Consider the following 22,340-nt stretch of genomic DNA (forward strand, 5'->3'; position numbering starts at 1 on the left):
ATTGATAATCATATTCAAAAATATATTATTTTGTTTTTCTATTGACACCAAAACCTACAAAATACAGCAGAAACTTTGTATACTCATACCCTTAAAGGAGGAGTGGAAAGAGAAATATATTTCACAAATAAACATTTCTGATGCTAATTGAAATAATAATCACATTCAGGTCAAAGAGGTTTCTGACTGTAATTTTTAAAAATTACATAGCCACCTAAAAAGCTCTTCTGAAGTAACCAATGTGATTTCCTTGAGCTGGTCTACCTTTCTGTTGCATTCCCCCATACATACAGAAGAAAAATTCCTCCATAAGAACCTCCCCCCCATTTCTCCTGTTAATGTTCCTTAAGAGTGGGAAATTTATGCTTGTGCTTAGAAAACAAAAACAAACTGTACTAAAAAGATCTGCACCAAAGTTTATTTTGATACACAGTAACTTGAATCCTAGAAACCATGCTTTGGTGGGGACAGATTCTGCAGAGTGCTGAAGAACAAGGATCCATGTTCCAATGATCCTTGCGCTCCACAATATCACACCATCTTTTATAAGAGGTTTATCAGGTAACAGCATATACCAAAAATCACTGAGAAGTACAAAAATCACAAAATCAGCACCAGTACTGTGTTGTGGTCATTGTACATCATCCTGTTTTTCACAGGAAGCTGCGAGACCCTATGACGGCAAAGTGCTTTGCAATGCACACATTACGCTTTGCTGTTTGCATTTATCAGAGGAGGTACTTCTACCTCATACTACGTGTTCCTGCATTTGTAGTTCCAGCAGATGTCACCCTCAATGTCCAAATTGTCTGACTAGTTTCACCACCCATCATCAAGTATCACCTCGACGCTAATCATACTGAAAATAAAGAAACAGATATAAGGATCATGCCCCATATCAACACGTTACATGAGAATCCAAGCTAGAAAGCACCGTAAGTTAACACCTCAAGCAGTTTCATAGCTAAGGAAAGCAGGGAAAACTTGTGGTCAAGTCTGCCACCAAGAGGCAAAAAAAACCCAAAACCGAGCAAGGCAAGGAAGAACAAAAAAGCAGCAGCATGCTAAGTATCTGGGAAACCCTGGAACAATGTGCAACGTGGGGTCTTGCCTTCAATACTCCGTCTTCACTTCACCACCACCTTCAGCTTCTGGACTGTAACTTTGCACAAGGACTGAAATCCAACGCGCCCAGCAGCAAGAAGCTTAAAAATCTGCAGAACTGTTACTAACACAAAACCGCAACAAGCAGGCTAAAAGACAGCTCAAAACCAACCAACATTACATTTCAAAAATCTGCCAGTTCCTATATAGAAACTGGTTCTCCAGGAAGTGGTCAGATTTCAAAAAAAAAAAAAGAGCACCCTTTAGCTTAGAAAAAAGGAACTGTCAACAGCTGAACACCTCTGAAAGTCTGGCCATTTCATGGAAATGTGTAGATGAAAACAACTTAAGTCTTAAAACTACTAGTATTTGCTGTCCCTGTGGTTCTGTGTCAGCAGTGGCTGCAATATTGACTTAAGGGTCTTTGTTTTTTCAAATATAAAAATGAGTATTTTCTTTAAAATGTGGTCTACATCAGGCTTTAAAACACAAGAAATTAAGTGAGTATTTAATGTGGTGTGGTATTTAAAATTCAGGGGTCTGGTCAGAGTGGGTGTTGTCACAGTCTTTTTTTTTGTAGGGGAATTAAGTTACTCTGTACACTAACAACTAGCGTTAAACTGAAATCTGAATGGCATTAGTGACATGAAAGAGTAACATACTCTTCATTACTCCCAGGTAACAACTGAGAGCAGCAAAAAGGGGAGTTCCTACTACACTATTCTTTTTCCCCATTTGTGCTTTATGAATAGCAGATGCTTATGTTTTTTTCTAAGTTTCAACAGCAGTCAGGATTTTCAGGTTTGTCCAGAAGAAAATTCTTTCCTTTCTATTCCTCCCCTCCCCCACCGCCCGCCTTATTTTTTTTTTTTTTTAAATAAAGACATAAAGACAAATGCTCTGACTTTTAAGGAGGAAAACTGAGATTCAGAGGGCAAGAGTCTCATAACAATCCATTATGTCTTTCTTTCATCTCAGAAATACCCAAACCCATGCAAGACACTTGCTGCTGGCCTACTAAAGGCACCACAACAAACTCTGAAGCCTCAGCAGTGAACTCTGCGGGATTTACGAAGGGCTCTGCATGCCCTCTGCCGGCATCCCAGCACAGCTCCAGCCATCGCCGTTATTAGGCTATCTCTTTTAAGGAAGAAAACTCACGCCTACAGCTACAAAAAAACAAGGAAACTGTTTTAGATATTCTCTATTTTGTCTGAAGAGTATTTCTTATAGTTTTTATGAGTATTTAGCTGTTTCCGTGGACCAATAATTTTGTTACATCTCGACAGATTGTCTCTTTGTCATCTCCCACTGAATACTTTATTGATTAGGCCAACGCAGGACACGGGGACCTAGAAACAACATTTATCCACAGAAACAGAATGTTTTGGCAGCACCCCTCAGTTAAAGTGATAAGATAACCTTCTGTCTCCATTCTCCCTTCAGTCCCCTTTGCACCAGTTAAAAAGAGCTAGTGTGACAGTTCTAAACATCCCTGAAGGACTAACTTTGAAGGGGAAAAGTCTGGAGATGACATTAATTCTCATTTTTGAGGAAACACTTTCAAGCAATGGCACAGGGCATTCAAAGGGCATGATAACAGCAGACACTGCTCAAACCAACAAAGCTCTTTGCAGCCCCTCCTTTGCCCGAGATCCTATCTAGCATTTTATCTCATGATAGAAGGTAAAAACGTTTGTAACATGAGCTGGGAGTAACTACTATCTCCCCGAAGCTGTAAATAACCCGAACAACAGACTAAGTCCAGTGGCTGCTTCGGGAGCACTGACTTCACAGCATCACTGCTCATATAGGAATGTAGTAGGGCCATTGGACACACGAGGCTCCCGCTTTGGTAGAACCAAAGTTTAAACATACTGGTCAAACACACGGTGTAACTCAAGACTTAGTATCACCTGACTGAACATTTGTAATGTGACCAGCTTGATCCAGCTACTAACTGTGCAATGCAGATGGACAGAAACTGCTCACTGAGATTATTCCTCAGAAAAGTCAGGAAAACGAGAAAGAAACATCAACATGTGTCTGTGATGCAGTCATAACAATAAGTCACAAATAAATAGTTATTTAAAAATTTGTAACTGGGAGAGCAATGGGAAAGTTAAGACCACAATCGGAAAAAAAGTACAGACCAGGCTACAAAGGGTAATTTCATGCAACAATTGTTGCAAAGCATTGCTTCCCTTCTGCTTCAGAACTTCAAAAATGATAATCCAGACATTTCCATCAGCACACAGTAATAAAACTTTTTTATCAAGTAAGCCTTGTACCTGGTCTTCACTTGTTAAGCCAAGGTGCATCACAAAATAAAAATGAACCAGGAAATCAGAATTTGGCAGAACATCTTGACGCCTAGTCATCATAGCACAGATCAGCCTGTATGCCTGAAGTTTGCCTTCCTTATATTCATTTGGCAGGGTTGTTGCCTGAAAAAGAGTAAAACCTTTGTATTATTACTTTTTTTTTTTCTAGCAGCCAGCTAACACAAAACTGTATCTTCAGCAGATTTTCCATAAAGCAAATCAGTGTATTTAATAAAATAGATTCAAGTCCAAACAGCCTTTGGAGGTATTCACCTTCTCAGCAGTGACTGTAAATATTAAAAATAACACAACTAAACATACACAAATTCAGTACTAACGTAGAAGAAACTGCTAATGTGTGAAAATTTTAGAAATAACTTACCTTGAACAACCATGATGCAAATATTCTGAGAGGAGGAATTAAGACAGGAGGAGAGGGAGTAGACTGATTGTCCACACTGATAGCAAGGTTGTCCCTTATCTAATGTTTTTTAAAAGAAAAGAGTTAATAAAACTGATAACTTTATTAATGCTCTTTATTAATAATTTTTCATTTTATTTTATTTACTTTAAGGCATTACACTCTGTGCAATACAGAGTTCCTACTTAAAACTACCAGGAAAGAGTGTTCTATACTGTGCTTCCCCATGGCCTAAGCAAATATTACCATTTTAGGTCATAACACGTGTTTTCACATTGAATACTAACACTTGCAGTATTCTATACCTCTATTTTCTTTGCTACTGTTTCCTCACCCCATTTAACTAATCTGGATTACCTTGTCATTGGACAGAAATGTTCTCTATGGGGTATACATACTAGAAATCAATCAAGATCAGCTTTCTTTATGACAGAACCCTCCAAATCTCATGCTTATGGTTCCAGATGCTAACACTAAATCAAATATAATAATAATTTTTATAGCAAAAAGTTTTCATCATTAGAGGTAAGCATCATATACAATACCTTTGCAAGTTTATACCACAACTCATAGAGATACCCAAAAACTTTTGCATGGATTTTAGGTGACTGTATATTGTTCACATCTCCAAGAATTCCCAAGATCCTCCTCCATAAAACAGCTGCAGAATCAGGATGCCAACCGATAAGGCTTCCACCAGCAATTATACTGCAGTCATCAGCAAGGAATTCACTACTGTCTGTAAGTTTTAAAAAGTTCAATTTCCATGAATTAGAAATGCAGTGCAAGTATAGATTTGGTCAATAAAACAGGCACATTACTCCTTGTAATCGTCTTACACCTCAGAAGTATTCTCTCCCACCAAATCATCTCTCTTTTTCACTACTCGAGTTGGTACATGATTCAAAGAAAAAAAAAAGATATGGCAGAAAATGGAGGCTAAAGGGTCTTCCACATAGAGATGCCACAGCTGTAGATCAGGTTTATATCAGACAGACTGCCCCCATTCAAGGTTGGTTGGTTGGGTTTTTTTAGCAGGGAGGCAAATGCAGTTGAACGGAACATGTAGAGATTTATTCAATCAATAGCTAGTTTTTACAGATAATATTTCTGTTTTGAAAAGTCCTTTCTTTTAAGATCACACAGTATAAAATGACCTCAAAATGCAACTGAACAAAGGAACTAAAAAGTATGCACTCCTAGTGCGGAAGAATATACTCAGGCACTATCATTTATACAGAAGCCATTCCTCAGTTTGCATACTGCTATCTCAGAAGGAAAGCAGGATTTTGTGAAGACTGTCAAGATAATGGAATTAATATGCTTAAGCAGTAGAACAAAAATTCTGTATTGAAGTGCAAATTTTCCTGACAAAGAGATGTTACATTATCTTCTATCAGACCAGGGAGAGCTGCGTAACAGTCTGTCTGCAGGCAGAATCAGCCCTGGGGCACGCTGCACTGCTCAGCAGCCAGTGTTTTGAGGAAAGTTGCAGGAAACTTCTACACAGGCAGGGGGAAATAATTTGTGTCCTCCCAGGACCCAAAGTAAGTTAGCAAAATAAAAGCGATTTTAGATGTTTTTATGTATGCTTGAATCTATTTTTTAAAAAAGCTTTTGGGATTTTTTTTTTTCTTTTCACATTTTTTTGGTGTTGTAGCATTATGAATTCCCGAAGTGTTAAAAGACATGTTATTTATTAAGCACATCAGAGTGATCCTCAACAGGATCTATTGTCAGAGAAATTGCACCTATGCTGTTCAGTGGTTCAGTATTGGTTTGCCTTACACCATAGACGCTTCTAGAGCAAAACAAAGTGACTTGGGTGAGAACCAGAAATGCAGTAAGGGCATATTGGCTCTGTTGGACAACTACACATTTTTTTACCCCATTTTTCTTTTTCATCTACATTACCTTTCAGGTTATTTTATGTAATTCTTTCTCTTTGTGCACACAAAGGAGCAATGCCTGCAAGCAATGAATTTATCACATGTAATAATCCTTATCATGTACTGTATTACATGCTACCTTTTGGACAACAGTGGTCGTCTGAACTGTTGAACTAGGTGGGCTGGTTCATTAAAGTAGAGATCGTTCAAATAAAAAGTGAATATGAAAAAAATCTCCTTGAAACTATATATCTACTAGCAAAAACAGCCTATAAGATATTTCATATGTTACTGCATTAAATTACTGAAATAACATCTGACTCACATTATTAGATGGGGAAGTACCTTTACAAATTGCAAGGAATTAAAACATTTCAATAATCGTAAGTGTTGCATATGTTAAAGATACTACAAATAAATTGAAAAGGCAAAGGACTTTTACTTCCAAATTAACTCTTCCAAGAATGCCATTTATCACATCCTACTGGAGCACAGGCATTGTGTACTTCGAAGTATAAATAAGGAAGGTAACAGGATTAAGATGAGAGAAGTTTTGTGAATTAACCACTTATTTCCTATCAGTCAAAATATACTGTAAGGAATTTCCTTAGACCATTCTGCTATGAAATAAAACCTATTAACTTAAAATAGAAATTAAATTATTTTACTTGAACACTGGGGCAGGCTAAGAGCACAAGTGATCAGCTATCACAACTCGCTGGTTAGTAGTAACTGGACACTACAAACAACCCAGTAATTGTCAACTGTGCGATCATTTTCTCGATCACAATTTATTGGCACCTATGTCAGCTTCAATCTGATTATCCACATTGCTTAGACTCTGAGCAGTCAAAGTTCACTTTTGAATGAATATTATCAATGGAACTTGGTGATACTTGCCAAATGAAACATTTTTTAACAAACAAACTATAAGCTCCTTTTTGAGATAAAAATCTAAAACAGTAAATACATTTTCTAGACTACAGTACCTGTTAGATTTGCAGTATCTGAAGGACTAAGTTGAAGCCAGCGAGGAGCATCAGGATCCACACAAATATCTGCTGACGCATTAACTTCGTGGTCTTCTTCAGAAGCTTGCCAGGGGATGAGTGTGATCTCTACTTCATTATTATAGCCAATGGACGTGTCGCTGCTAACACTTTCACCTAAAGCAAGAGGATTAACAAAGATCACAAATCCTGTTTTTAAAGACTGCATTACAAAGCGTGATGAGTAAAGCATCTAATATATCTGTAATGACAAAATTACAACACTGATTTCAACTGCTACACTTAAAAATACTGTATTTCTTGTAACTCACTTTTTTCTCTCTCTCTATAACTTCCATGCGATTGCTGCAAGTCTGATTTCAAATCTAGTTCAGCTGTACTACTGCTTCTTCTTTGTACTAGTACCTTCAGAGAAAAAAAAATTCTCAGCTTATTACAGTTTTGAAAACTACATCATATTTTAGCAAATCTGAGATACACAGTTATTAGGAATTAATTACATACAAGTCAGTCAAGATATTTTCAGAAATACTTAGACTACTCAAATATCTTTAAACATCTTAAGGAAACCACCAGGCTTTCAATTTCAGTCTTTATCTTCCCTTTCTTTAACTCAGATTTCATACCAACAAGCAGGGCTTTTTACTTACATTTTCCTACAAATCTGAAATCATTCAATACTTTCAAAAGCATCAAAAAATCTCTCAGGAAGAAAGTTGTCATCTTTTATGTCAGGGCATTATTCTGTTGCAAAACAACCTAGGCAAGGCATCCGATCTTTTGTTTGTTTACCTCCTCCTTCGCCAAACAGATTTCTAGGCTATTTGCTGAAAACCCTTCAGATAATTTTCTGCTTCCAGATGATACTGCCCTGTCCCTGCGCATAAAACTGTTGTTCCTTCCGTCTGACAGATCACCTTCAAATTCACATTTCTTGCAACTCCATGTCATCTACAAAAGCAAAACTTTGGCCAGAAAAATAGAGTATCATGTTTTCTGCTGCAAATAGGCAATAAAAAGCTCCAAGGCCTTACCCCTAGGAGCATACTTTATCTAGCTGCTGAAGGAATCTCTACCCTAAAATTCCTAAATTCAGCTAACATTTCTGAAATTCCATTCTGAAATTTGCAGTTATTAGTATTTTTAAATAAATTCCTTGAAGCAACCTCTGATCCACTGACCAGACATTAACCTGCTTATTCTTTCTGCATAAATCTGAGAAAACAATTATTGCCACCAAAGAGACAAGTGGCTTGTAGAAATCATATTATGTAACATTATAGGCAGGGTTTCTTAAATTTTATTTTATACTAAAGAGAATTGACAATCATTCCCAAGAAATACATGTTTGCCTGCGCTGCCTGATAGACTGCAACGTCTATCTTCCCTGGCAAACTTGGCTCCTAGTGATCAGTTTTGACAATATTTCAGTGGGTTGTGATATGAAGTCAAACTGGCTCTCACAGTACGTTAGCAAGTGATGCAGTGAATATATGGTCAAACCCCAGCTTCTGCTTGCAAAAAGGGTGAAAATGCAACACTGGAAGCAGCCTGGCAGCATGTGCTTGTGAATATTTCATAACACATGTCACTAAAACAGAACAGCGAGACAGGTTAATTTTTAATTCTCCCAGCTACTGAGCTTACTTCTCTTCCTCTCCCCTCGCCTATGCAAAGCGGTCTAGGTTTTCCTTCCTTCTTGAGACACACTATTATCCCCGAAGCACTTAAAATCACTCTGCAGAAAACGCTTGGTGTCTCCATTCTAGAGCTAAGAGTTAATGGTACTGTAAGTCCAGACGTACAGGAAAGCCAAAGTCCAAGCTGAATCTCATCTTTGAAGGCCTTCACATTGTATTGCATTATTCTCCCACAAAGATTAGAAGCCTCAGCCAGTTATTATTTCTACTTCTTATTCACAAGTTGCATTAAAAATTTAAAAAGCTTGCCTGTCCTAATGTTAACTCATACAGACATTTGCAATACATAGCTGGTGATACAAATTGTGCTGAAAGAACGCATTTTCCCCAGTACTTTAAACCGCCAAACATTTATTCCAGTGTACTGCAGCTCTGCAATAGCCATGAATCATTTATATTTTTAATGTTATGAACTTGTTTATATTTAATATAAAAAAGTACAAGTCTTATGTAAGACTAGAATATAGCCAATTACACAAAAGTGCATAAGCAGCCAAGATCAGCAGACACAGAATGACCATACCAAATAGCACAATGAACAGCTACAGCTCAATTCCCAATTAAGATACCAGAAATATGGCTAATGATTTTCCACACTTTTATTTCTAATGAGATACCTTTTAGGATTTGGAAACGGAAACATTGTTAGAATCTTATCAATAATCATTTTCTATTGTGCCTTACTTGCTCTCCTTCATGTTCCTTCTTGATATATCCCTTATTTTCCTGAACTGGTTTGGAGTCTGAAGTTAAATTATGAGAACTTCCAGCCTTTTTACCTTAAGAAATTTAGAAAATAAACAAGAAATAAAGACATTTTGGGGATCAAAGTACATAGCAAATCATATGAAAATTTCAGTTATGGTTTACATGTACGCTTCTTACATTTATAGCTGAGTGAAGTAATAAAACATTAAAATGGAATACAGGATGTTTTGAAAAATCCTTCATAAGTATAACATACACGATAGGAACAGAAGTAGAACTGTTCGCATGAATACACAAGATTTAAATGCAAGCCAGTAAAAAGAAGTTCATTATGTGCAAAATACATCATGCAAAGGTTTCATTTTAAACCACCTTGCTTTATAAATGGTCACGCCCTGCACTTGTGATCTGTAACTTCTTAAAATTAGTTCTTTCAACAAGATATCAACAATATATTTACTAAGAAAACAAGATAAACATGATTTTAGAAGAGAGCTGGATCCCAAAGGAGATCAGAGCATTCATGAGGCTGAAGAAGTCTCAACACATTTTCTTCATCAGTACAGTATCACTGTATTTTATCAAAATTACCTTGAAAAAATTCAGATGGAAACTGATCTGTAATATCTGAAGTGCTGCTACTACGAGTTAGCTGCTGTTCTTGGTCTGCAAACAGGCCTGTAGTTTCTGTTCCTGTTGGATTTTCCATCTGTTGAGATTCTTCAACTTCTGTTGATTTAATCGAGACACATGTTTGCACGACTTCAGAATTATACACGTGTGAACTCCTTACTAAGAAAGCTATACAAAAAAGTGACCCATTCGAACATTTAAAATTACCAAGTTACAAAGCTAGAATAAAACACCTTGTCACAGAAGTTAAGCTTTATAAAATACCCTTAGAAAAATGTTAAAAGTTTAGAGAGAGATGTATGAACAGTGCAAGCAGTAAAAAGTCTAGAAAAAGGACAGAAATTACTCTGGGGTTTCAAAGTGCACAAGGAAGCACCGGAGGGCATCACGTGAACAAAGCTATGTTTTTCAGTGCTAGAGACCCAAACTAGACCTTGTCCATTCTGGAAACAGAAACAATAGAGGAAAGGCAGCAAAACTACTATAAATGCAGAGTGCAGAAGAGATGGCTCTGCTTACTGACTTCATAAAGAGGGAAAGGGGAGAATAAAGAAAGCAACAGTTCAGAGTGAAAAAAGATCTGAGCTACATGATTCCAGCTTAGTTTGTGAGGGCAAACTGAATCATGCAGTTTGGTTGCTGTAACTGCAAATGAGAAATTAAAACAGAGGAGACTGTGGCACAAAAATTCAAGTGAGGAAGTAAACTGACATATTGGGGAAGGAGCAACAGGTACTCTTGAGATTAGCTTGCAACACAATGCTTTTAAGAAGTGCATTTCTCCCAGCACTGGTGGGGGAAGGAAAAAATAAAAGTAATATTTGGGATCAAGCGTGTTCCCATTCAGTAGCAGTGCTTTTAGACAGGGCCATTCCACTGGTGAATGCCACCTGCTCTACTTAAGCTGACTACTAACTCCTTTCCCAGAAAGCAGCCAGAGAGGTGGCCCACACACCCCGTCACGAGCTGACCCAACAGATCCACCAGCAGACTGTCAAGGTGTTCAATCTGCACCGCCAATGCTATTTTCCTTCTTTAAAAAACTATGAAAAAATGCTGCTCCAACAACTCTTTATAAGAGAACCCTTGAATTCCTTTTTTTCAATGAAGAACATGGGCTGAACTATTAAGTCTTCTAGAGTTCTTTCAGCATATAGTTACACAATATGCATATTAAATAAAAGGGACCTTTCCACCAGCTTTCTCCTTCTCTTGCCTTCTTTCCGCTGCTCTGCTTCCTGCCTGCCCCGCAGACACTGAGACTACACTTCCTCAGAAATGAGCAAGCACAGCCCCTCAGGATATGAGATTAAGACAGATATGCACAGACTGCAACAGCAGCCTGCAGGAGGACAGTGTGCTTAGTTCATTCAATCTATACTGTCAGGTGAGTTTGAACAATACTTAAATACCTAACAAAGCCACATGCATTTCAGGAAGTTCTCACAAATACACATGTACAAAACCTACCTGTTCTGGTACTCAACTGACCTCAAAGCATCACTGTTGACTTTAAGTCTTACAGAAAGCAATAAAACAAAATACTAAAATAAATTCACTAGCTAGAACTATTTCAGTGTTACAACTGAAGATAACTTGAGATGAAGGAACACTAAGGATATTTCACAGAATCAGAATCCCTTGCGAGCCATAGTACACCACATTCAAAACTTTTCTTTTCTTGCTACCGCAGCTAACAGCTCTGATTAGAGCTCAAGAGTCAGAAACCCCTTTCAGGAAGTGAAATGTGGGAGGTGACAAAGTCGTATTTTCAGAGACTTACTAGATGGAAACAAACCAAAAGAAAGCCTGCTAACATGACCTCGCTACTTCCACCAACCCATCTTGGCTGGGCAACAGGATGAGTGCCCTGCAACAAAGGAGCTTTGTATTCTCAGGCCATTACACCCGTTTTTTACATCTATGTCTGGATACCAATATAGAATTCATTTCAGAAGTCATATGCTTACAGTTTGTTGAAGCTTTATTTATTGCAACAGCAAGTTCCACAGGACAAGACTGTATCAAAAGCAGGAAAAAAATTTACTACACTTTTGAGCAAAAATACACCTGTTTCAGTCCAAATAACCACAAAAATGCCCAAATCTGGATTGCTGCCTTTAGCTCTTGCATTCCTAATCCTTAGTATATTTGGTCTGCACTATATTAAAACTTAAATCAAGTAATTGAAAGTGTAAACATAAATAGAAGGGTTTCTTTATTAAGAAATTTAAATTAATTTTACTTTAGTTACTAAGTAATACAAATCTAATTGTAATTAATGGTAATCTTTAATGTTAAGATGAACAAAAACTACATTGCTTGCAGTATTGTAAACATTTTGAAATAAATCAAAACACTATTGAAACGTGCCAAGAGGCACAGACAAATCTTTAAATTTGCTTCTGGAATCAATAACTACAGGAAGAATTCTTTAGAAGAAAAAACAAAATCCGCATTTATAAGCACCGATTTGTAACTGAGGGTAACACAGACTGTATGAGATTTTTCTTTCAAATGAAGTAGCTCGACCAGCTGCATTTCTTTGTATATTCTGCTTGCGCTAGCTCATACATTTCAGCATTCAACTAGCTTCTAGGGTAGTTTCTTGAAAAGATACTGGTCTTCTCCTTTCCCCTAAAAAAGTTGTTTTGACAATGACAGAATATCAAAAAAGCATTAGAAGTAGCCACTTTTTGCCATCCTTTGTGACTCTGAAAAATGACAAGATATGCTCCCATTAAACTGGCCTGTCTCATCATGGCTCCCAATATTACTTAACACCATGTTTTGAATAAATCCAAGGCATGGAAAAAGAACCAGTGCAAAACATCTAATGCCACATTACTGAAGAATAATCAACTGGACAGAAAAGGAACAGAGAGACAGCAGTTTAAAAATATAAGGAACATTTTTATAAAAGATGACTTTAAAGTACAGTACCTGACAGTCTGTGAGAGCAAGAAGTGTAAGAGATACCAGGTAAGAGAGAGCTCACAGTGTGAAGCAGAAGAGGTACACTTTTAGTGGCTGGCAAAGCCTCATAAAGATGAACACAGTTGCTGATAGACTGGCTTCGCTTAGCTTCCAGGAAAAAATAAAGCAATAATTATGTCAGAAGAAATAATGAAATATTTGGAGTTCTGAATGTCATGATACAATGAAACAATGCTTTTGGACAAAAAAAAAAAAAAAAAAAAAATTACAACATTAAGCCCAGAAGTAGTTCCTATAAGCTGTAAGTTACTAATGTGCAACTGTATCTCACACTTTGGAAGTGCAATAATCTGTGATTTCTGAATCACAGCAGTTCCACCATGCGGAGTATTTCATTTTGTCGGTGTACGATTCCTGTCTCTGAGTTAATTTGACTTTTTTTTTTTTTATTGAAGTACCTGTTGCAGTCCATATAGCTCAAAAATAAAGAATGAAAAACTTATTCAAATTCCCCTCTACTAGCAATGCTCCCCCTGCAAACAGCTACCTCTGACATTCATTCATCTCTGCTGAAAACAATCCATTTTCACCTGAGAAATAGCACAGTGTGTTTGTTTCTCAGAAACTGATCTAAAGACATAGCTGCCTCTGGTTCTGCTTTTAAAACTAGACATCCCAGCTCCAGACTGGATGCAGCCCAGAGTACCTGGGTTTGACCTGACCAGCTTTGAGCAAGTAGTTATATTTGATGACCTCCTGAAGTTCCTTACACCTTGAATATCCAGTGGACTCTGGTTTTGGGGTACCATGCCCTGTTTTTTACGTTTCTGAGCAGGATGATGAAAGGGATGCAAGTTACATGAAAGTTTTTGGGGTTCTTAAGTCATCACAAGGGAAGGTAGAAGGTAAGTGCAGTCTGAATGCATACCTTATTGAATTTCTCTTCACAACAGCAACATTAAATAGCTTCACAGTTTCTCAGAAAAAGAAAGGCCATCAGAAAAACAAGTGACTAACACTCTAGAGGCTGTCTATCATCAATAACAACTTGGTATTTCATGCATTAATAGCCATTTGCCATACGCTTAAGGTGTCCTTTAGAGAAAAGCAACAATTTATCATGAAGTGTATTACTAAAAGTTATGCTGAATTAGGGAAGTGTCTAACATTTATTAGGAAAAAACCCCATCTTATTCACTGAACAGTTTCTCTTCTTGTACACGGCAATATCAATGCTGACACTTAGAAGACAGAGGGAAGGAAGGAAGAAGCAAAAACACTCAAGTAGGGTAGTGGGCAAAACACTTTTGCTGCTGCAGAAATACTCAGTTCTTAGTTTTATAACTCTAGATACAAGCAGCAGATCAAAAGAAAGTCTTACCTGGAAGCAGGAGGGGCTCTGGTATTTGTGTGTTGACTTAGAGGGTTTCTGTTATTTTTAAATGGCAGAAGGAGAATAGGGATTTTTAAAAAAGCCCCCAGTGCGAGACACTGTTCCTGTAACAACATCTGCGTTACTCAAGAAAGCTGTCCCATGAACAGCCCTGGTTTCTGTAATCACCTTAGGGCATTCTACATTTCATTCTGGAAGATGACACCTCTGCACACGCTTTCTGTGTTTCTAAATACTCGTACCTTAGAAAATTCTAGAGATATGCACTTTGTATATTTGAAATTATTATTTCTTCTAACTGCATATGCAAAGTAAAACTTTTTTGTACTTGCCAATTTGGGAGCCACTGATGTTCACAAATCCCATGAAAGCCAGAATAAATTCTCTTTTTTTATAAACACGAGATACAAAATGAAACTACGGGCTTTTTACAGTGAAGTCCATCCTTCTATCTGACAGCCTACATGCTCCCCACCAAATAAGCTTTTCTTACTGAAGGTAGGAAGTTCCTTTAATTTGAATGCACACAACCAAGAGAAGTCCTCACGGACCAATACTTCCAAGGTTCTCTGCTGCTCTGGTGAGAAGTCTAGGTTAGAAATGCTATAGCAGAAGAAATGTTCTCTGGTGGAGCACAAATAGGAACTCGCTGAATTTAAAAATAAAACAGACCCAAAGAATGAATTGACACCATTGCCAAAACATTTTGTGATCTAAACTGGAGACTGTGGCTTAGCTACATGAAGCCTGTAGCCACAAAAACCATACTAAATCACCTTCAAGTTCTCCTGGTAAGAAACACAACTAATCTGTCATGAATGAGGAAGGAAGCTGTGCAGCAAAATATCTCCTATTCAAAAGCAGATTTTCTGTGGAGAGTTTTAATCCATAGCCCATGGAACTGGAACACAGAAACATGTTACCATGAAATAAAGAGATCAAATTTAGGATGCTGAAATATTTGAAAAATCAGGTATCTGGGGGTCTCAGACATCCCCTCATCACTTCTCACACCCCCATTCTCCCCTCTCACATTTTCTTCTTTCCAGAAGTATACATAAGAGAAAAAATGGAAAGGGAGATGCTATACCATCTCTCATCATGCTAAGAAATTAAATAAAGCTCATAGGAAAGGATGAAATTGTTTATTAAATATCTGGTTTACCTTGTGCTCACAGTAAAAGGCTAGCTGTATGAAAGTACAGAACCAATATGTATTACCTGACTGATGTTAATTATGTTTTCTTACGAATTGATAAACTAGGGATGTACTTGACAAAAAATTGTAATGTGCACAGGACTAACTTGCCATTAAATGCAATTTATTTAAAAGCATATATTTAGACTTTCCTGAAATACTTTGACTCTTCCTTCATACTGGTAATGGTCAAGACATCCAGACAAAGGTACATGCAAAACCTCTGTTCAGGCATTTAATTATTAAGTTGCACTACTTTTGGAACGAACCACAACTCAAAGGCAGATTTAAAACTTGAGTGTTACTGAGTGTTTGGGAATATAAGGATCTAGTTAGGTCTAACCTGTTGCTCTTTGACGAACAATATTTCTTGCTTTCTCAACTCCCGGGGCTCCAGAGGTTGTAGCACTTCTGAATCTCATTGGCTCCACAACTTCAGGATGGCTTTTCCAGCTTAATGAAAAAGATCTTCCTACTACAGCTGTCTTTTGAGGCTCTAAAATGCCACCTTAGAGATAAAGAAAACAAAATTCTCTAGCATTGTATGCTTTGGCACATATTTTTGCTGAAGTATGAATGGACTCAGACATGGAAAATACTAATATTTCAAACAGACAATTTTTTACTATTAATAAAAACCAATCATTACTTCAACTATGTGCATCAATTGCTAGGCAGCACATAAATACAGCTAAAATACTGTAATCAATAAAGTTTAATAAAAATACATGAAAAAAATTTACATTGATGACTATGCCAGACCACAGCACAGGAAACCACGTTTCATTTCTGCTACAGAAAAGACTTGATTTTAAGTGCGTTCTAAAAACTGCTAAATAGCTATCTTCTATTGACCCCAATTACCTTTTGTCGCACAATGAAGGATGAGAATACATAAATCCAAAGCACTTCACATTTCATTAAACAGGTTCTTACACTAGATTAAGCAGTATTTAACGTCAGATTAAATTAATATCTAAGATTAAACTTAAATATTTAACTTGTTTGATACTGAAGCACAGAGACTAACCTTTTCCTCTCTGCTTTTTTTCTTTTTGTTCACTGAGCTTATCCAAGGGTAAGTTTGTCATTTCCACCCCATACACGGTTCTTGCTAGCACTGCTGTTAGAGAGTCCATGATATTGGCCCACTCGTTTATGAGCTCCTCCCAGTCCGTCAGGGAAGACAGAACACTGAGCAGCTCATCCCACAGCTCCCGAGAAATGTAAACGCTCAGATTTGCTCTGATCCAAGCCACAATGAGGGTCTGAGAGTAAAGAAACAGATGACAGTTCAAGCATTTCTGTCAAGATTAATTCAGCACACCAACACCAACAAACACGTTGATGAAGTCAATGCCAACCTGCATACTAGCACCGATTATTCATGATGCACAGATATTATGCATGGCTATGTTTCATCAAAACACAATCTCAAAAGTCTGTGGTTATATAATTGTTAAAGTTACTGACAAAGGAAATCTAAAAATTGCAAAACATATGTTTTAGGTGGTCTACCTGTTCCCTGGTAAACTGAAATAATATGCTGTGTATAATAATAGAATGGAGAACTGTCTTCTACATGTACAGAATGATGGTACTGACTGAGCCACACCTGTGACACTCAGGCCTAGACACTGTAGCTGAGCATGCGAAGTACAATATGATGTATAAATGTTTTCATCTCGTTCAACACAACTCCATTTTGACTTGCCAGTTGATCGTCTAGGAAGTTACATCAAGCTTATGCTTCAGAAATACTCACTGAAGATATCCCACAAAGAGACTGCTCCACCACCATTTGTAATAGAGACCTGAAGAATGTATCAAATCAATGCCTCCCACTCTTAGGAATGCTTTACAAAATAATTACTCACACTACTGCAAAGGAGAATTTTTTCATGTTTTACAACTGGGTTTCATAGTAGCATGCAAAACAATGGGCAATCATTATGAAAAAACAACATGAAAAAAACCTAAACAAACAAAAAAACCCCCAAACACTCACTCGGAAAAGTAATCCTGACATGCTCTGAGCGAATGTATCCTTTATTTGGTTCTCTTTCGGCTTCTGCATCACAGCTTCTGTTATTCTAAGGAGTATCTGTAACATCTGTTCCCTGGTTCCAAAACAAAATTGTACTTTTTGTTCACATCTCCTATTAATTGCACTTGTTAATTTTCATGTACCAAAAAAACCTCTTAGCCATCCAGTAAACCTCTACTTATTGATAATGTGGTCACGTGTCAGACTTCACAGATCATTTGCAAGATAACATTAATTGGGTTTGGACTGTAAAAATTAATTTTTGAGAAGGTGTAGTCAGGAGTGGAAATACCAGCCAGAACCTTGAAGTCAAATTTGCAGAACCTGCAATCTCGCAAATCAATTCAGGGGCAAGTCACAAACATAACTTATGTAAAGACGTCTACCCTGAGAAAGCAAATCTTTTCCCTACCCAGTAACTCCCCCATAAAGTTTGTGTTCATAATTTTCTCTTAAACTATGCAAATATAGTAAGCTTACCATGTCTTTCTATTCATTGACAGTTCCATTATCATGCGCCTAAAGATACTCAGAACTGCTTTGCAAGCATCAACTTGCTCCTTCAGAAGCACAGGGACTTCAATGCATGGTTCCAATAAGAAAACATTTGCAGAGTTTGTCAAGAATACCTTCAAGACAGGCATTTACAGTCAGCTTACACAGTAGAACAAAAAAAAAGTCAAAACTTAGAATAAAATGCTTCTCCAGTCAAACCTTTCACTTTCCTCAGAGCAAGTTTCATGTTTTACTTATCACTTTGCTATTCTACACCGCTCTAGTGAAAAGTCAGCTGATATTACTGACCCACCAACGGCATGCATTACACAGTAGAGGGCTTTGTGGGTATGTCTTCTATTTGGTCAGGCAAGAGTGCAATTTCTCCAGCTACTCATTTCCTGGCATTATATGCTTGAGCAACTACCAATATTTCCAATAAATAAGTTCAATGACCGCAAATGTACAGTTCCGACTAATTCCTAGTACCCACAGTAGAAAAAAAGCCACCAAAAACCCAAACCTTCTATCTTAAAATACAGATATCTGGCTCTAAGACATGGTCACATGGTTTAATATGCAGTTTTTAAGAAGTTATAAATGAAGTCCAAATCATATCTTACAAAAACCATCAACTGCTGGTAGTTCTTTTCCTTAATCTCAGAGACCATATCATAATTTATAATGTAAGTTATGCGATTATGGAAAGTACAGCCTTGTACTCTTTCTGCACACCACACCTGTAACGCAGCTTGAGTACCAGCTTTAACATTTTTGTCCTCATCTTCTAATACACATCCTCTGTTAACAGCACTGGTAAAGGAGTATGTTCTTCCCCAGCTGGATGAGCGCTTATGTCCTGAATGGTCTGAGGAGAGCTTTCAAAAGCATCATTCAGTTAGTGACAGAGTAGAAAGGAGTACGTCCGTATTTATTCAAAATAATTTGAAGTGTCAAAAGGAAAAAGAGGAGGAACTGTCACGTCCTACATTCATTTCAGCAAGGAATTCCTATCTATTATTTCTTGACTTCTGAACAAACAGACTGTATATGGAATTTAAGGTTTGTCGAAGTTTTAACAGCTGTATTATTTAAAATATTTTACATCACATTTTATGCCACTGATTGTAGTAATATTTGAATTTACACCTGACAAAACTATAAGCCCTCTAAAAAAAAAATAATCTGTCAGAACCTTGTAATTCAACTCAAATCTCTCTCAGTACAACAAAACTGCCTTTTATATATCTTCACAGTGTCAATAGTGTCAGAGTCAACTTTTACTGATGGTTCAGTATAGGATATTAAAAAGATGACGTGCAGAATTTGTATCTACACTTTGATTTCCTAGATTAAGGTGTCTGAATCAAAATATATCACCCAGTATACACAAATCAGTACATATTGTCAAATCCTTTAACTACCACCAAAAGGAAATAGTCCTACATGCACTAGGCCAACAGACAGTGTAAATTCTAACACTGCAGAACCTATTAGTATTTCTTCCATTAAGTTATTGTCTTCATATTTGTATAGGCAGGGAACAATCAGCAAATTACATCTGAAAAATAGCTGCAATCTTTCCCTGCACTCCGTAAGTGTTACTGAACACTCAATATTTCTTTAAATTTTGAGTCCTTAAATAGAAGTATTTTTAAATCTTGGATTTCCACACAATTTCCAAATTGCTACTCATTTACAAAGCGATTTTAAGACTTAAACTATATTGTAGGCAAACAGAATAAAGCAAGTAACACTGATACCATACATGTTTACCATCCGTTTGCACTGATGAATCTCCCAAGTTGACAACAGCATCCTGACCATCTTCCTTTTTGTCTGGCTCCTCCATAAACACAGGTTTCTCTTGCAGTATCCACTTTCGGTATACCTTCACCACTTTTCGTGTTGCAGATATATCAGAAGGTGGCAATAAAAAAGCCTAAATTGGGAAGTAAAGTAATTTCACTATATATAGGACATAGATGTGCATGCATATGTAAACACACTCACAAACCACCACCCATAAATAATATGGCTCAAAAAAGGATACATAATTTTTATTTTTGTGTCTGTCCTAGAAAGAGTTACAATTAATGAACAGCCTATGCAAATACCTACACCATCCACAATTCCATAACTATTAATTCCATATTACTTCCATGTTATATTTGTTCAGACAAAACCAAAGTAGTTGGGTTTGCTCCTTGCAAGCTCCCTAACGTAACGTGAATTCACCTCACAAGCCATTACTAGCCATAGAGGTCTGGCAGGCTAAACCTGGGTACTACGCTACACTTTATGGAGAACATGACTTCAAATTACATCAGCAGTACACAATGTGAAATAACATTTCAGCAAGGATAGGTAAGTTGTGATGAGGACAACAGTGGCTGGTATTTGATCCTTTCTCACTACAGTTTTGGAAATCAACAGAATTAATTTATTGTCAGCGTGCTACTTAGTATCTGTATTTGGGAATCATTCTGTAAATATGTCCCCTCTGAACACTTGCAAAGGCTAGACTGGCTGCTTCCCCACATTTCTAGATGTCTTAATGGACTGAAAAAAATGTAGTGACGGAAGACCTTAGCCCTGTAGTGAATAGGCACAGAAATCAATGCCTGAAAATATCATTTATTAAAAGAAAAAGCAGCGCATTTTGCAAAAAATTTGTATCAGTATGCACTATATTATAAAAACACTGAAAGAGATGAGAATACATTTTTCACACTAAAAAAACCAGGTCCTTTCAACTGCGAAGAAACTACCCACTCTCTATGATTAACAGTCAAAACCTATAGCATTTCCTATACGCAGTTTAGTTGCAAAACCATTACAAAGGTATCTTGCTCAGGTCAGGAAATCTTTGCATCATATAGTACACTTCCTTGTCCCTAGTCAGCATGAAGTGCAACATCCAACAGCTGATTTCAACACAAATTGCAGAGCTTGCAAAAGCAATTTTATATGTGCCATACAGCAAGTATGTGAAACTTCTGAAAATGTCTCCACAGAGACTGTCATCATAGAATCACCATAAATTCTGTCAACTTATTAAGGATGCAGAAACTGAAAAAACCAGAATCCAACTGCTAGAATATTAGAGAAACAGCAGCTCATCAGTGGGATGCATAGGCACTACACAGAATGCCTTCAGAAAAAGTAGGGTAGAAAGAAAAAAAGACCAAACAAACCCAGAAATAAGTAAAGGAAATCACAGTAACTAGTGAGATTCCTGTAAGGGAGAGATAAATACAAAATACCATTATCAGTTTCAATTACTGACCACTGATCATATTGAATAAAGGTAAAAGTACTGCATCACGTTAGCCTTTGTCCCCTGGAAGCTGGGCGAACCTTGCATGCTGCGAACAGCCACCAGGAGAGGGCAGCACGGCGCAGCGGATCGGCACACACTCGGCACGCCCGCCGGTGCAGTGCCATTCCGCCCCCGAAAAGCACCGACACACAAGATGCTTCACAGCGAAGCATGTGGGCTCACCAAGCTGCTGGAGAGTATCTTCTGCACATTTCAGTGACCTGAAACAGCTGCTTCAACCAATTTCTACCTTGGTACCAAACAAAAAAAAAAAGAATGGGACTCTCCGGTAGGTCCATATGTATTTTTATCCCCAAAAATTGAAAAGGTATCAAATCAATGAAAATTATTAGTAGAAGCAATCAGTGCTGATATAAACATTGAATACTGACATTGATTACAGGAACAAAACTCTTATGAATTCAAATAACACATCTGCAAGCTAACAGCTCTTTACACACCTTTAAATCACATCATAATACCAAGAACAAGTAAGACACATTGCAGTCTGGCATCAGGAACAAGCTTCACTTCCCATAAAAATTTCCTATTTTATCATTAAAACTAGACCTAGGAAGGACTAAAAGAGTGCTGGTTTGATTAGCATCAGGTTTGGCTGGTTACCTGACCAACAGCCTTCACAGTGTTCTCTTTCATAACCATGACATTTCTTTTTAACAAAAAAAACCAAAACAACAAACCAAAAAACCAATAGCAATTAAACATACACACTTACTTGTCGAAATACCTCATTAACAAAGTTAACATATCCTCGAGTGGATAAGAGGATTCTCTGCACCATCTCATAGACGGTCCGATGCTGCTCTTCAATGCTGCAGACACTGGAGTTGCTGAGCCTTCTGTCAGACAAGGTGCTGCTGTTCGAATGGCTTCTCTCCTGCTCACTTGCGTAAGACATAGTGGTTTCCAGCTCTGTGTTTTTATCTTGGTTTACAACACCAACAGTCTACACAGAAGAAAACGCCTAATTAACTAACTGAAAGAGCATACACCAAAAATCTGGAACACTTACACAGACGCAGATACTACTGCTCTTTTTCACACACAACACTGGAATCCCAGCAGTCAGGAGGTGGAATTTTCAGTATGCTACTTGGTCCATGAAGGAATGCAGTCTTCTGCTCTACATATATCAAGC

The 22,340-nt window shown here is 37.4% G+C and overlaps 1 protein-coding gene across 4 annotated transcripts in view; it reads right to left on the reverse strand.

The window, feature by feature from the left end:
• Window positions 1-22,340, reverse strand: part of RALGAPA2 (Ral GTPase activating protein catalytic subunit alpha 2) — a 136,199-nt gene that overhangs the window by 82,873 nt on the left and 30,986 nt on the right. For 3 of the 4 annotated variants that reach the window (XM_055725932.1, XM_055725935.1, XM_055725934.1), the window contains exons 10-24: window positions 21,918-22,148; window positions 19,628-19,801; window positions 18,600-18,737; window positions 17,845-17,993; window positions 17,326-17,437; window positions 16,348-16,585; window positions 15,661-15,825; window positions 12,733-12,873; window positions 9,748-9,885; window positions 9,133-9,227; window positions 7,060-7,153; window positions 6,728-6,904; window positions 4,395-4,588; window positions 3,811-3,909; window positions 3,396-3,551 (exon numbers count right to left, since the gene is read on the reverse strand). In XM_055725932.1, coding sequence (XP_055581907.1) covers window positions 3,396-3,551; window positions 3,811-3,909; window positions 4,395-4,588; window positions 6,728-6,904; window positions 7,060-7,153; window positions 9,133-9,227; window positions 9,748-9,885; window positions 12,733-12,873; window positions 15,661-15,825; window positions 16,348-16,585; window positions 17,326-17,437; window positions 17,845-17,993; window positions 18,600-18,737; window positions 19,628-19,801; window positions 21,918-22,148 — 2,301 coding nt within the window. The remainder of the gene's footprint in view (window positions 1-3,395; window positions 3,552-3,810; window positions 3,910-4,394; window positions 4,589-6,727; window positions 6,905-7,059; window positions 7,154-9,132; window positions 9,228-9,747; window positions 9,886-12,732; window positions 12,874-15,660; window positions 15,826-16,347; window positions 16,586-17,325; window positions 17,438-17,844; window positions 17,994-18,599; window positions 18,738-19,627; window positions 19,802-21,917; window positions 22,149-22,340) is intronic. The other variant, XM_055725933.1, reaches the window with a different exon arrangement.

Source organism: Falco cherrug, chromosome 13 (genome assembly GCF_023634085.1).
Source record: "Falco cherrug isolate bFalChe1 chromosome 13, bFalChe1.pri, whole genome shotgun sequence".
NCBI classification, from domain to species: domain Eukaryota; kingdom Metazoa; phylum Chordata; class Aves; order Falconiformes; family Falconidae; genus Falco; species Falco cherrug.